This window comes from Apteryx mantelli, chromosome 1 (genome assembly GCF_036417845.1).
Source record: "Apteryx mantelli isolate bAptMan1 chromosome 1, bAptMan1.hap1, whole genome shotgun sequence".
Classification (NCBI taxonomy): domain Eukaryota; kingdom Metazoa; phylum Chordata; class Aves; order Apterygiformes; family Apterygidae; genus Apteryx; species Apteryx mantelli.
In genome coordinates, this window is record NC_089978.1 from 162,613,389 (window position 1) to 162,627,002 (window position 13,614).

Below are 13,614 nucleotides of genomic sequence, written 5' to 3' on the forward strand. Positions count from 1 at the left end.
GAGAATGGAAACTCAGTCCTATTCTTCCAAAGCTTTTGCCTGCAGTATGCTGCAAGACAGTCTATTCCTCCCTTTTTCCTGATTCACTTTTCTCTCCCTCGTTGTTTAACCATTGAGCAAAATCCATGGGAAAACTGATGAGGCAACATGAGGTCAACAACCTGAACTATCTGCAGACTTTTGTACCCTTATTAAAACAGCATTATCTTCAGTTTTCTGCATATTTGTCCCAATTCCATGTTTGGATGGCGAGCAGCTGGCTGTAGCCAAATCCTGGCAAGACATGGCAATGCTGGCTGGAAGAAGGAAGCACTTCAAAGAACTTGCATCCTCCTGAGTACACTACTAGAAGCACCTGCTTTCAAATTACAAAATGAGTCAGCAACCTCAAAGCCCTCTGATATTCCTCATTTTCCTTCTGCAGCTGGCTAGAAGATTGTATCCTAATCCCATCAGAATTGGCCACTATGACTCAAGCATTCACAACCTCTGGACTCAGTTACTGCAACTAACATCTAGGAGTAAAGCCACATAGCCCCAAAATGTTCCATCTTCAACAAAATGCAGCAGTCTGTCTGCTTAGTTCACCATGTGTCTCCAAACATCTCACACCAAAGCTCTGCATGCTACACTAGCTCCTCACTGTTTAGAATCAGTGATAATTCTAGTTACAAAACTCTGGCCTGGATATTCAGAAGTCACTATGGGACTGAACTGAGCTCCTTGAAAGCGTCCATTGCTCTTTCACCATCATTCTCCTACAATGCTCTTTTTAACTTGAATGATAAACATGTTCATCATCAGCAGATGTTGCAAGAAGTCTGGATGTAGGCCTTGCATAGGATCTGCATTTAGACAATGGAACTCACTGCAGCAGAAGATCAAATGTTGATACATCTTGCTTTCAGAACTCAGTGAATAATAGTCCAATATTCTTTCTCTGTTTTCTTAATTCACTTGTCTCCCATTCACTTTTACATACGTGTATGAATAGGTAACCAAAGCAATGCAGAAGTTAATCAGACTGTTCCTCAGATAGGTTGGAGGTCAGGGACACAATGATAACTATTTTTGATTTTAAATAGTTTGGGGGGCATTCAAGCCCAGATACTGAAAGGTATTTAAAGAAGCTAACATTCTTTAGGAAAAGGAGATTAAATAATACTCAGGTCCATTTTAACATGGTTTAGAAATTATTACTGTAGCCATTATAGACCAGGAAAACTGTTTCTGAAAGCAAAATTTCATCTAAGCTCATTCTGGAGTGATTTTAATGGGAGAAAAGTATCCAAAAATACATGAAGAACAGGTCTTCAGATCCCATGATGAGGAGGAGTATAAAGGTGCCTAGATAAAACAGATGTTATCTTTTGTCTCCTCAGGCAACTTTTTGGAAGGGTGAAATATTAAGCTTAACAAACTCTAATTGGCTTTTATAGCTAAAAATAATAGTTGGTAAAGTGTTTCATACTTCAGTAATTTTCCAGTAGTACTAACCAGGCATTCTATTGCAATTACTTCTTAATCCTTTATAAATAATTTCAGAATTTGATTAAGAGATATTAAAAGCATGTTACAAGCATATAAATAAGCTACAAATGGTTCCCTGCGGCAGGTGTTATCTGCTTTTTTGTGTTTACACAGTGCTTAAGTTGGTGGAGCCCTTTTTTTTGTGACTTTGAAGCACTACACACTAAACATATTAAGCAACACTGCTGAGAATAATAACAAAACAAAAAAGCCTGTAAAAATGCTGCAAACTTTTATAAATATTCTGCTAATCTGCTAGATGGTATACTGCTAATTGACTATTTTCTAATATATTAACTCTTTTTAGAATATTTATAAATGCATCCTTAATTCAAACTAAACACCCAGTTTATGGAGGCACAAGCTGGAAAGATAGGGGGAAAGCATCATAAGAAAGAATCACATAGTTCTGTTAGCTTCCATCAACATTATGGTCTTCTTCTGAAGCCTGCTATTTGCACCCACATCTGTATAACGTCTACTCTTATACTTTCACAGCTTGTGTTAAAATTGTCTCCTGCTGGGAAGGCATGACACAGGGATCTTTTCCCTCCAGAGAGAAGGTCCTTGACCGGAACTCTATTTTTTTTCTTGCAATATAATGCTGGTCGATATTACAGCATCAGAAGAACTCTCCTGCAATGCAACACAGTAGGAAGTGGTGGCTGGAATACAATGAATCCCCGAACTATTTTTTGATATAGATCATAAATATTATCACACAGATTATGCTTTATCAGAGATTTAATGTTCAATTATAAGAGAAGTGCTAATTTCAGTAAACCTCAAAGAACTGCCTCATTGAAATAAACGATCTATCCCTAGAACTTTTCATCTCCCTCAGAGCCCCAGTCTTCTTCTCAAGACTTTGTCTCTTTCTACCCAAGTCTTTGACTCTTGCTATAATATATTCCAGGGTCAGAGCTTGAAAAGATTTAGTTTACAACTCTCAACCACTGAAAACAGGGGAGTGGAGTCAAGATACCGCTCTCACACAAACATGAAACCAGAATCTACAATAACAGGATAAACGATGAGACCTCTGGCAAATCTGATAAGGAAGTTTAATTTTAACTTCCATTGCTATTACTGAATTATTGAGTGAATTCCTTAAGAAAAAGAAGAAAAAGCTATTTCGTTATCAAAATACTGTGCGGTAAGATAGAGGGATGGCAAACAAAGTGAGTTTACATGTTTTATATAACCATTGCCTCCAGCACAATGCTAAACCCCACTGAGCAAGTAAATTTATTGGCAAAAGGCATTGTAATCTGAAAGGCCACTTAAACTATTCCTCCTTTAAGTTGCTATTTTTGTGGCCCAAATTGGCTGGCATATTGAACATCCCAGAACTGAGATTCAGCTCATCACTGCTTGGCATGATAATAAGGGGGAAGTGAGGTTTGTTTACTGATGGACTGAACCTTCTCTTATTAAATGTAATGCTAAAATGCTCACAGGCAGAAAAAACAGACCCTCATTATCAGGAGGAAAATGAAAAACAGACTCCTCCCTTTCCTTCACCTTAAAGTAATGTTGGCACTTTTTTCTACAGTACCAGACAAAGATGTCCAGAACTGGAAAACTGTAATTCATTTTTAAGCAATATTTGGTATTTGTCCATTATCTTTATCTGAAGAGATAATTAGGAATTCTTTTTCATTCACACTCACTTTCTTTCAACTTTTATCTTCCCAGCAGCACAAAGAAAGATAAAAGGTAATATGGTACTAACCTCTTTGCAAAAATAAGCTGGAGGAAGTTATTTTTCATATCTTCACCACTTAGGATTGACACAAGGCTTTTACGCAACACTTTCTGGTTTTGACCTATACGTTTTTGGAATAACTGTATCATTCAAATGCCTGACTACCAAATAGCTGGACAACATCCATAAAACTATTGGCATAAAATGGGGGAAAAAACTAACCTAAACAACCCCCTAACACCTTCTTAAAAACAGATCTCCATTTTTTGCAGCTAACAACATCTCTCTGGCAAGAGACATGCCACAGCTAACAGAGCAGGTGGTTCCACAACAGAATCAAGACACACTACGGAAAAGTGATTCAAAAGCACAAGCAGGTTTCACAGCCATGATTCAATTGATAATAAACTGTTCTAGAAGAGATGCACAAACAAGAGAATAAGGCTTTTAAAAGCACTGTGCCACCTTCATTTTGTTTAGAAACACACAAGGTCAGTTTGCCACAGGTCTATAAACTCACAGCTGTACTGAAGTCATCTTGGGACACAGCTTTGATTTTTACACCAGATTCAGGCACATAAGAATGAAAAAGAAAAAAACAACTGTCCATAACTGAAAAAGACATTCAAGTATTTCTAAAGAAAAAACATAGAAAAAGAATAATTAAAAATTATCTAAAGAGTAGTGCCCATCAGTCCTTAAGAGGCTATGAACATAGCAGAAGCTTTTACAGGGGTGGGAGACAGGGATCTGCAATGTCTTTGAAGGATCAAATCTGTCATACTGTTTCCGGCAGATTTTTTTTTTATTTACCTCACATTTTTCCACTGCTGGTTGCTGCCCACATTCGGAGCTGTTCCCTGCCACAATGCCAGCCCGCAGGCTCTCGCTGTCACCTGTCCCCTCTTCCATGGAGTATGTTTTGGAGTGGTTGCCATGATGGTGTGAGGGGCTTCGGCTCTGTGCCAGGCTGAGCTGCTTGCGAAGCGCACGGTTCTCCTCCTCCACCTCCCTCATGCGGACTTCCAAGCTCTCACGCTCCCGCTGGCTCGAAGCTGTGTAACGAGGACTGTGGGGCTGTGATTCAACTGGAGACAGCGACACTGGCTTCCCATCTGCAAGAGATGCTTCTTTTAGAATATAATTCAAGTTGTGTTTCTCTTCAATATTGGCATTGTGATGCAGGGATGTATTTGGAATACAACCAAATTTTATATGGACCAGGAACTTCAAGAAAATGGTTAAGAATATGCTAAACTTTGGACAAATGCTGAAGTTCTAGGAGCTTCAGGTCCCACTAATTTCAAAACCGCACTAAAAGATAAGCTTATGTTTCTTTTGTTCTGCATTGAGCTGCTTGCCAGGCTCTGGTCTGGGAAGACAGTCAAGAAGAGAAGGATTTAATTCAAGGACAATTAATATATAGTTAAATGTATTTTAGAAACGCATGTAAGACATAATAATTTTCCTATTCCCTATTTTCTCCACAGTCAAGCTACAGAATTTCGGTTACCATTTTGTGTCAAACAGTAGACCCAGCTGATTCACATGTGAGGAGCAGATGGTCTTTATTCAGCAACCCAGTATTATATGCTTGCTGAGAAATGAAAGGTTCAGAAGGATAGAAACATTTAATACCTGTGGGGGTCAAATTTGCAAAGTATTTTGGCTGAAAAAGACAATATGGGAATTTTGAAAAAAATTAAACAGTTCAATTTAGCACCTTTAAATGAAAGGTTATATTCCACAAATACAAAACATTCAATTTTCACAGTTTCAAAAGGTACCTTCTTTGTTCAAAACAGTATTAAAAATGACTTAAATATAATGGATAAAAAAGATTATTAACCTGAAATCAAAGTTTATAACCCAAAAGATGACAATTGGAAGCAGTTCTACCACCAATTCAAAATACATTATTGCCACCATAAGAGAGCAAATACAGATACAGCCGATATTTTGTCAACGGAGACATATTTTCACGTGATTTTAACAAGGCTATATGTATATTTAATACAAATGCTTAAAAGGTGGTAAAAAACACAAATTAATCTACTGTTCAAAAATGCTCAATTAAAATCAAGCGGAAACACAGCAAAGCAGACAGTAAGAGTTATCCATAGTGTTGTAATTAGCAAGGCATTCCATTACAGTAAAGATGGTATGTGAATGTCTTATACCAAGGTATTTCTCAGAAATAACTTTCTACCTGCATGTATTGAAAAGGTTTGCTATTTAATAATTTTTCCACTGCACAGAGTCACTTTGGCTTTATCAAACAAACACCAGCTCGAGTGGTTTAGAAAACACAGAAATCATGCAGTTATTGTTTAGCAGTTCTCCTTAACAAGTACATTTCTCATCCTCTGACTCGAATTATTTCCCTGCTATAAAGACCTGTTCATTGCTTGTTTTCTTCCATTGTTTCTTATTTACATGACTGGTGTGTAGTCCTTTAAACTGAGTTTATGAAAAAACAGATACAAAACAGCTCATTTCAAATTTCCGTTGCTGCGTGTCACACAGGTGCACACACATCCTATTATCTATATAAATAGCTAATCTGTTTTTAATCCACACTTGGATCGAATACATTTGCTTGCAGACCTTCTTCCCCCAAAATTCTCTAATTTATTATTTTTACCATCATTAAGACTAACAGATAAATCTGAGCTTGAAAAATGTCTTAGGACAGATTCTGAAGTTTGGTCACTGATATTTGGGAACTTGTATCCTCAAATAAACAGTTATTAAAAATAAAATGACAGACTTGAAAAGATTGAAAATCATGGTTGCAACAGTAGAGAAATGTCAACATTAAAGACAGATCCATGCTGTGATCAGAAGTACAATGAACTATTGAGCTACTGAAATATTATCTTTATAGGCAACCAGCTTAGAAGGCATAAAACTGAAATTGTGACTGCACGGACTCTGGCATGGACTGTATAAGTCCACTCGAGAAATCCTGAGTACTTAGCTGTGTAGCTAGTCTGCACTCGGAGGCTGTAGTTGTTTCTCAGCTGCTGATACCAAAACTAGCAGGACTTAAATTTGTTTGGATGTGCTTATGTTGCAGTCATCTTACTGGACAGCAAGACTGCATTGCATGCATGTTCTCAGATAAAGTGAAAAGCAGCACCCTTCCTTACCCACACAACAATGAACCTGTGTTATCATCAGATCTACAATTACAATGCAAACCTAGTCAAAGACTTCACTAGCAATCCTAACTCCTTGCTTGGGGAATATCCAGTATGACACAGATGTTACTTATCTCTTCTTATTCTTGTCATTAGATTCTGCCACATTCTCAGATAATTGCCAGAAAAAAAAAATACTGACGAAATATCAATTCTTAAAGGTAACAAGAAATGGAAGTAAACCTCAGAACAACATTCATCAGAATTTCAAAATGTGGAAAAAAAGGAGACATCTCTAAAGTTATTCTAAGGGCATAAATCAGTTGGTTGTGCATGCTGCTTTGCCAGAATTCAAAAGTAACAAAAAAGATGTAACTTTGTACATTTGACCAATTGTAGCTTTATTCATGAAGACAGTTGAATTGTTTCTATTTAACCTTTATAAGAGACAATATAGTCTGAGAAAAGAACTGAATGAAGAAAATGCCACCTGACTGCTTTAGACTGAAAGTTCTAGCAGCTAAAGGGAGCAGCTCACCATTTATGCAGCCTTAGCACTAAATGCCACTAAACTCCCCTCTGCCTTCTCATTAATATGTGTTTGTGCTGGTATGTAAAAGGCAGTAGTGGAATCATACAAGGAATCATAGAGCCAGCTAGCCTCTTGATCTGAAGTACATAAGTACTCGAAATGTGTTGTTTTGCACATTTTGTTAAAAAGTGCTAAGTCCAAGACGTTTTCTGAGATGACCAGGGTTCCTACAGCTGGACAAGTACTGTTTTGTTACTAATATTGGTGATTACTCTCAGGTACCTTGATATATTGGATACTTCCATAAGACCCCAACTCCTTGATGCAAATGATAATGTGACAATTACAGGACCCATTTGAAACAGAAGTATAAAAGATAAAAGTGAACCCAGTTTGACTTTCAGACTTGGAAGGCAAATAATTTTTGTCTTGATTTTTGAGAATGGCTCATAATCTTTGCACACCTGAGGTTGCAAAGGCTGGTGGCAAGGTACTATTTGAATTAAGTCCCATTACCAGACTAGACATATGAAGAGACTTCGAGTTCAGTGAACGTACAGTTGTGGCAAAATGCCTCTCGGGAGCTACTGCCTAGTGGATAAACACCAATCCATGCCACCCTGATTTGCTTCAGATCAGTTTTCAGGGCAATGCAAGGACTGTGTGTTTCACTTGCTCTTTGAAGAAAAAATAAGTGGACTACTGTATGGGAAGTCTAGTATTTGATTGACTGTAAGCTGCTTGATAGAAGAGTTAAACTGATGGCATTGTACTTGAGTTTTATAGTTTTAAGTAACTGGCAGAGTGCTCTGGGCTGATAGCCGGGCACTTTTTATCTAATCTAAATCAAAATAAAATAACATAACATGTAATGAGGTCTGTGTGACTTTGGTCCGAAAGATCTCCCAGGGAAGAGCACAAGGAACAGTGCTGTGCTCTGAAGCAAGTTGTACACTTTTGAATGCTGCAATAAATAATAATAAAGCTATTTTTTTTATTCTTCATTTGGGGTTATTGCTCTATTTTTGGGCTTTGGTAGTCTCAGACTTAGTATTTTTTATACCTGTGTCAAGCCTTTTACCTCAGACTTTCTTTGCTGATAAAACTGTACCAAAGAAATAAAAATGATCTGCAAATTTTCACTGCCTACAAACCAAAACCTAAACATAAAAACTTGAGCAATTATTTCATGGCAGACAGCAACCAATGACTTATCATCACAGTAGGGCCAACAATTCTGAGAATTTAACGACATGCAAGGTATGAATTCTGTGGCTTTCTGAATGCTCCTGTGTATGTAGAGTTGTCTGTCTTCTAAGGCAAGGGATGTCATTAAACCTTACTGTCTCCTAGTCAAGCAGAGCACCTTAAGACTTTGGAACATAAAGTCTAGGGAAAGCAATCCAGCACAATTTATCTGATAGGAAGGGAATTGGAGCAGTGGAGTTTTCTTATGGGCAAAATCTAAAGGATAAGCATTAACACCAAGCACCCTAGTTTTGTACTTATCAAATTTGGAGATGTGAGAGTCCTGAAAAGGACCCAAAGGCATCAGAAGCTTGCTGAGAGAAGAGTCACAGAGAAAGCATGGTTTAGACACAGATTAACTGCAGGTCTGGATGAGGGAGAAAGATTCAGAGGAGAAGAAAAGTGCAGAAGCAGGGATCCTGAGTTTCTTAGATGATTCTGATCTGAACTCAAATGATTAAAAGTTAGGAGCTAACTGAGGCAGGGAACTTTATGTAGCAAGTTTGGGGCATTTTTTCCCTTAATTTTCTACATTTCTTAATTTCATTTACTACCTTAAGTGAAGCCTGCTTTTTTTTGGCATCTGTACAAGGTCTAGAGGTTTCTATGTGCTTTAGCTATTATTTGTTCCCTGCCTAATAGTGTGTAATGCTTTTATAATGAATTAACTGATGATGGTGAACTCTAGGCTGCCTCTGAGATAAGAGGAAGTCATGCTGCTCACAGATAATATTTCAGTCTGTCTGACTGCAGATGCAAGAAAACACCACTCCATATCACATTTGTTCACATTTGAAAATTCACATTATCAGTGCACCCTTTGAGGTAACAATTTTAACCAAAAGCTGACATTCTGTAGAAAGAACTAGTATAGCAGGCAACCATCCTCATGAATTTCCTGCATTAAGGCCATGAGCAAAATCATTTGAAGTTCATTCCACTGCTATTTTTTTTCCCATAAAGAATATTGTAGAGAACTCCAAGGACCCAAAGGGAAAAGAAAAATAAGACAACTGCAGTCAGGGATATGGGGACATAAAAGCTCTGTGTAAGCATGTAAACCGTTCCTTTTCTTTTGGAGCTCTAGCTCAGCTTTAATCAGCTACCACCTTAGTACTCTGTGTACTTTCGCTCAGCTGGATGCTGTGGTAGACACTGGTTATACGGGCTGCTAAGAATGAAGTCCTTTTTGTTAAGAGTTTGGCATATTAAGATGTATGCCTCCACAGGTAGGTCCTAAGGCATCCCAAGATTCCTATTCCCACACTCACCAAGGAATTTTTTTTTGCTACAGCTGCTTATAAATCACTCCGGCATGATCACAGCCGGAAATAGAAAACCTTGCCCAAATAACCATCTTAACAGTAGAGTACAGTCTAAGCAATTTACTTCAGAGATCTGATCTCTGAACACAGAACTTCCTCATCTTCACGTGAGGGAGCCTCATGAGGCAGTTCTGAGCTTATGTTGCCAAGTTTCAGTAAAAGAAAGTTGTGCTATTGAATGACATTGTAGTGAGGACACTAAAGACTTCTGCCCACTAGATAGAGACAGCACAGGTAATGACATCCAAGCCTTCCCATATTGCCCAGGCAAGTTTACTCAGCTCTGACAGGAAAGCTGCTTCCATCAGTATTAAGCTCAAACCCTTCTCAAGATTTGGCACCAATAACATACATACTAAATTACATGTTCCTGGGTAAAAAGAGAGTGTTTTCACAAGAGACACAAATCAACTGTCAGCTAATTTCTATGCCTTGGACTGAATTCAGGTTTTGAACCAGCAATTTATTAAGACATATCCTTTAAGTGTTCACTTAAGCACATGCTAACATGTTTTATTAAACTGAGGCTCCACACATGAACCGTTCAGCTCCACTGTAGGCCAGCTTTACTTAAAGCATCACATTATTCCCTGTTGCTCATCTACAGGGACACCCCCTTCCACTGTCATTCCTCTGAACAAAATATCCATTTACAATTAGTGGATTTGGAAATTACATGCATCGCATGCAAAAACCTATGCCAACAAAACATCAGGTTTGCAAAGTCAAACACTCAGAAGTATGTGAGAATGATATTTGCCTGTTCAGTCTTCACTGTCATTCCCATGTGCCTGATGACAGGATCACTAGTTATGTGATCAACACTTTTTCCCAAAGAACCTTGGCATCACTGAGTGCACAGGATGGATGGTGCTCACAGCTGTTAAATGGCTTGTTTTAGCCTCACAATTCAGTTTGTGACCACTCCTACCCTGCTCTGAAAAGAGACTTCTTTATTTCCTCATTGGCCTGTGATGCTCATCACTGTAATACTTGAATGCTGCACAGATGATCAGTGACTTTTTTCCAAACATAGGGGAAAGATGGTACTATTAGTCCCTCTTCACAGCTGGGGCACACAAGTTTGGAGTCATTAACATCTAAAGAGAATAACAGTTGCACAATTGCCCCAGATGTGCAATTGAAATGGTTATGGTGCAATTTTTTAACAAATAAGCACCTTTTCTGCACTTTATTTGCTCAGAAGACAGGTCTTATCACCTGTATATGCAACTGTATAAGCTTAACAGTTCTGTAAATTACACTTTGAGTCTGCATGCTGGGAACCCAGAAAAGGGAAAAATTACAGTTAGCAGTCCCTGGTAACAGCTTTGTTTTAAGACCATCATGTAATGAACTTACTGGTAGAGACAGAACCAATTTTCCAGGTCAGAGTCAACTTCATAATCTACAAAACTGACCCTTTTCTTTCTACACTCCCCTGACTTGTTCATGACCACCTTCCAGGCTCTTTAATTAACGAAAGCAGGAGTCCAAGAACCATTCACTGCATTGCCACATTTGCTCTGCACACAGAATGAGGCAGGGGTTGTGCCTCAGACACTGTTAGCAATTGTATCATCAACAATGGCATCATGCTGCATAGCTGCAGACAGCAGATTATGCGGTGGCTGAGTGAACCTAATTTTGATACATCTAACAGGGGTAGTAGGGATGATAAGCAGAGAAAGACCGTGGGTTGGGAAAAAGCATGTAGCAATATAATGCAGGAAGAAGGGAGAGAAACTTAAATATAACATTCATCTGCCCTGAAAGTGGATGTGGCTCCTTCAATAGCTTGTTTTTTCAAATGAAATATTAAGAACATTAGCCAATTACTAAATTTAAAACAAGATCCCACTAAGTCTTAACATTCCTTGCTCATATCTTTGTCTAGAGCACAACTTTTTTTTCCTTTCTTCTGTCTTCTTCTCTCTCTTCCTCTCCCTGCTTTGCATTTTCTTGCCAAAATATATGCCTCTCCAAGAAAAGGACTAAAAATAATATTTCCCTCCTTTCCACTGGGAGTGGAGATGTAAGAAAATAATGTCTTATCAGAGTAAGCACTGAGTGAAAGTAAGATTTAATCGAGGATTTGGTCTGACAAAGATAACGTTATCAAGAGAGGAACTTGGCAAAGATAACACGTTATCAATATCAGGAGTAAAACTCGGGGAAAATAGTGTTTTAATACCTATTAGATTCTAAATAAGCCATCTGTGCTCTTGATGAATTGTTATTTTCTCCAAGCCCCATTCCTGCAAAGATGTTGATTTTTTGGCAAACTGTTTCTGGTAGCAGTTGGGGAAGGGGGGAAGAAAGAGGAAAAAAGGAAAGCTCTTTCTCCTCAAAGCTGGAGGAATACTCTTTTTCTTTTCAAAGGCTTTTCATACTGGTGAAGACTGCCAGCATGGGAGCACGATGACTCAGGTGTTTATACACCAACCAGGTATAGCAGGGAAAACTCCTACAACAAGGCTCTACAAGTTCATTGCAGAGCATTCCATAAAAGGAGAGGAGGATCAATACCCCTTATGTCCTTGACCACAGTAGCCAGGTTCAGAGTATCTGCCTGCTTATGGCAGTGTTTATGGTAGGAGTACTTGTCTACAGAGCCAATGACCAGCCATCAGTTAGCAACGACTTTTGATCATAACTGAGCACGTCACAATTAGCTGTGGTCAGTTGCGGGCACAAATAAATGACCCCTTTTGGATCAGTTGGAGACATTAGCACCTTCAGCTAACCATTATCACCATCCAGCTAGAGATCACCATTCCCACTTTGCTGACGCAAAGGATCATGCAACACTTATCCCCTTCAGTGCAAAGCATCCAACTCAGTTTAAATGCCTCGTTGGTCTGTGGGTGTCTGTGCCCCGAAGCTGAAACCTCGTACATTTATACAACTTGAGTTACATTTTGGATAAATTTAAATAAATTGTGGCACCTCCTGAAAAATGAGGAATCCAGTTCATAGTATGATGGACTACTAACTGCCTTAAATGGTAGAATGTGGGTGAATGCCACATTCATGGGAACGGGCAAGCAGGGGATAATTAGAAGGGAAGCTGTGGAGGGACTATAGAAGTGTGAATAATAAAGCACACTTAGGAAAAAGCATATGAATGATATCTGCAGGGTAAGTATTTGTAGCCAGCTGAATTTCCCTGATGTACAGTAGGAGTGGGAGGAAAGACAATAGCATCTGTTAATTTGAAGATTTCCTATGGAGTAGCTGCATCTCTTTTTTCATTAACCATTTGGATATCTTATGCCCAGAGAATTCTCTGTGTTCAGGTGTGATATTCATGTTAATGTAACTTCCGAGGCCTTGATTTAGCAGAATACATAGTCAACAGCAGGCATCCATTACAGCTCTCTAAGGTAAAATGCATCCCCACAGCTGTACACAGTGCTGTGACTGTCATTCCTGGTACTGGGGTGTAAAAGAGTAAAACTCTTATATGTTGGCTCCTGCTCAGTAAAACACTGTGGAAGAGGTAAAAAAAAGGGGAAAAAAAATAAAATAAAGCATTTTACAGTGTTTTTTAAGAGTGCGATAAACCTAAGACAAAATATCTATAAGCTTATAAAAGATTATAGAAATACCTATAGGTTCCTACAATCGCTACAGTAACCACAAGCAAGAGACAAGTATGCTCAATCAAAGCCTAGTAGTAGTTAATTCAGATTCTCTTGCTGATGATTTGCCTCAGCTGCTCATCAATAGAGACTCCAGCTGATAATTATTAAGTTAAACTTCTGAGCAGTATTTGCATATGTAAAGCACACTTTCCCTGCCAAAGCAACAATGGACGCTATAATGTGTTTCCTGATTGTACAGCACTTGGATTTGGGGAACCTGGGCGAGAGAGTCTGCTTTGCATATCCTTCCTTATCCTCATCAGGCCGACCATTCAGAAGAAATGCACTTACACATACTGACATCTACAAGCTGGAGCAAAAAACAGTGTTAACCCCGCATAACAGTTAAAAATGCAACCATTCGTTTCAACCAGAATACCTCTAATAAGAATGCTGCTGTCTTTCTCAGAAATCCTTCATTGCTTATAAACTCCAAGTTGAGATTCCATTTTACAGAAAATCTCCAATCTCAAAAATACTC

At 38.5% G+C, this 13,614-nt stretch overlaps 1 protein-coding gene across 4 annotated transcripts in view; it reads right to left on the reverse strand.

The window, feature by feature from the left end:
• LARGE1 (LARGE xylosyl- and glucuronyltransferase 1) overlaps positions 1-13,614 on the reverse strand; it is a 285,687-nt gene that overhangs the window by 139,901 nt on the left and 132,172 nt on the right. For all 4 annotated transcript variants that reach the window (XR_010886140.1, XR_010886141.1, XR_010886139.1 and 1 more), the window contains one exon: positions 4,052-4,353. Coding sequence is in view for 1 of the 4 variants with exons in the window: in XM_067309055.1 (XP_067165156.1) it covers positions 4,052-4,353 (302 nt within the window). In the remaining 3 variants the exon portion in view is untranslated. The remainder of the gene's footprint in view (positions 1-4,051; positions 4,354-13,614) is intronic.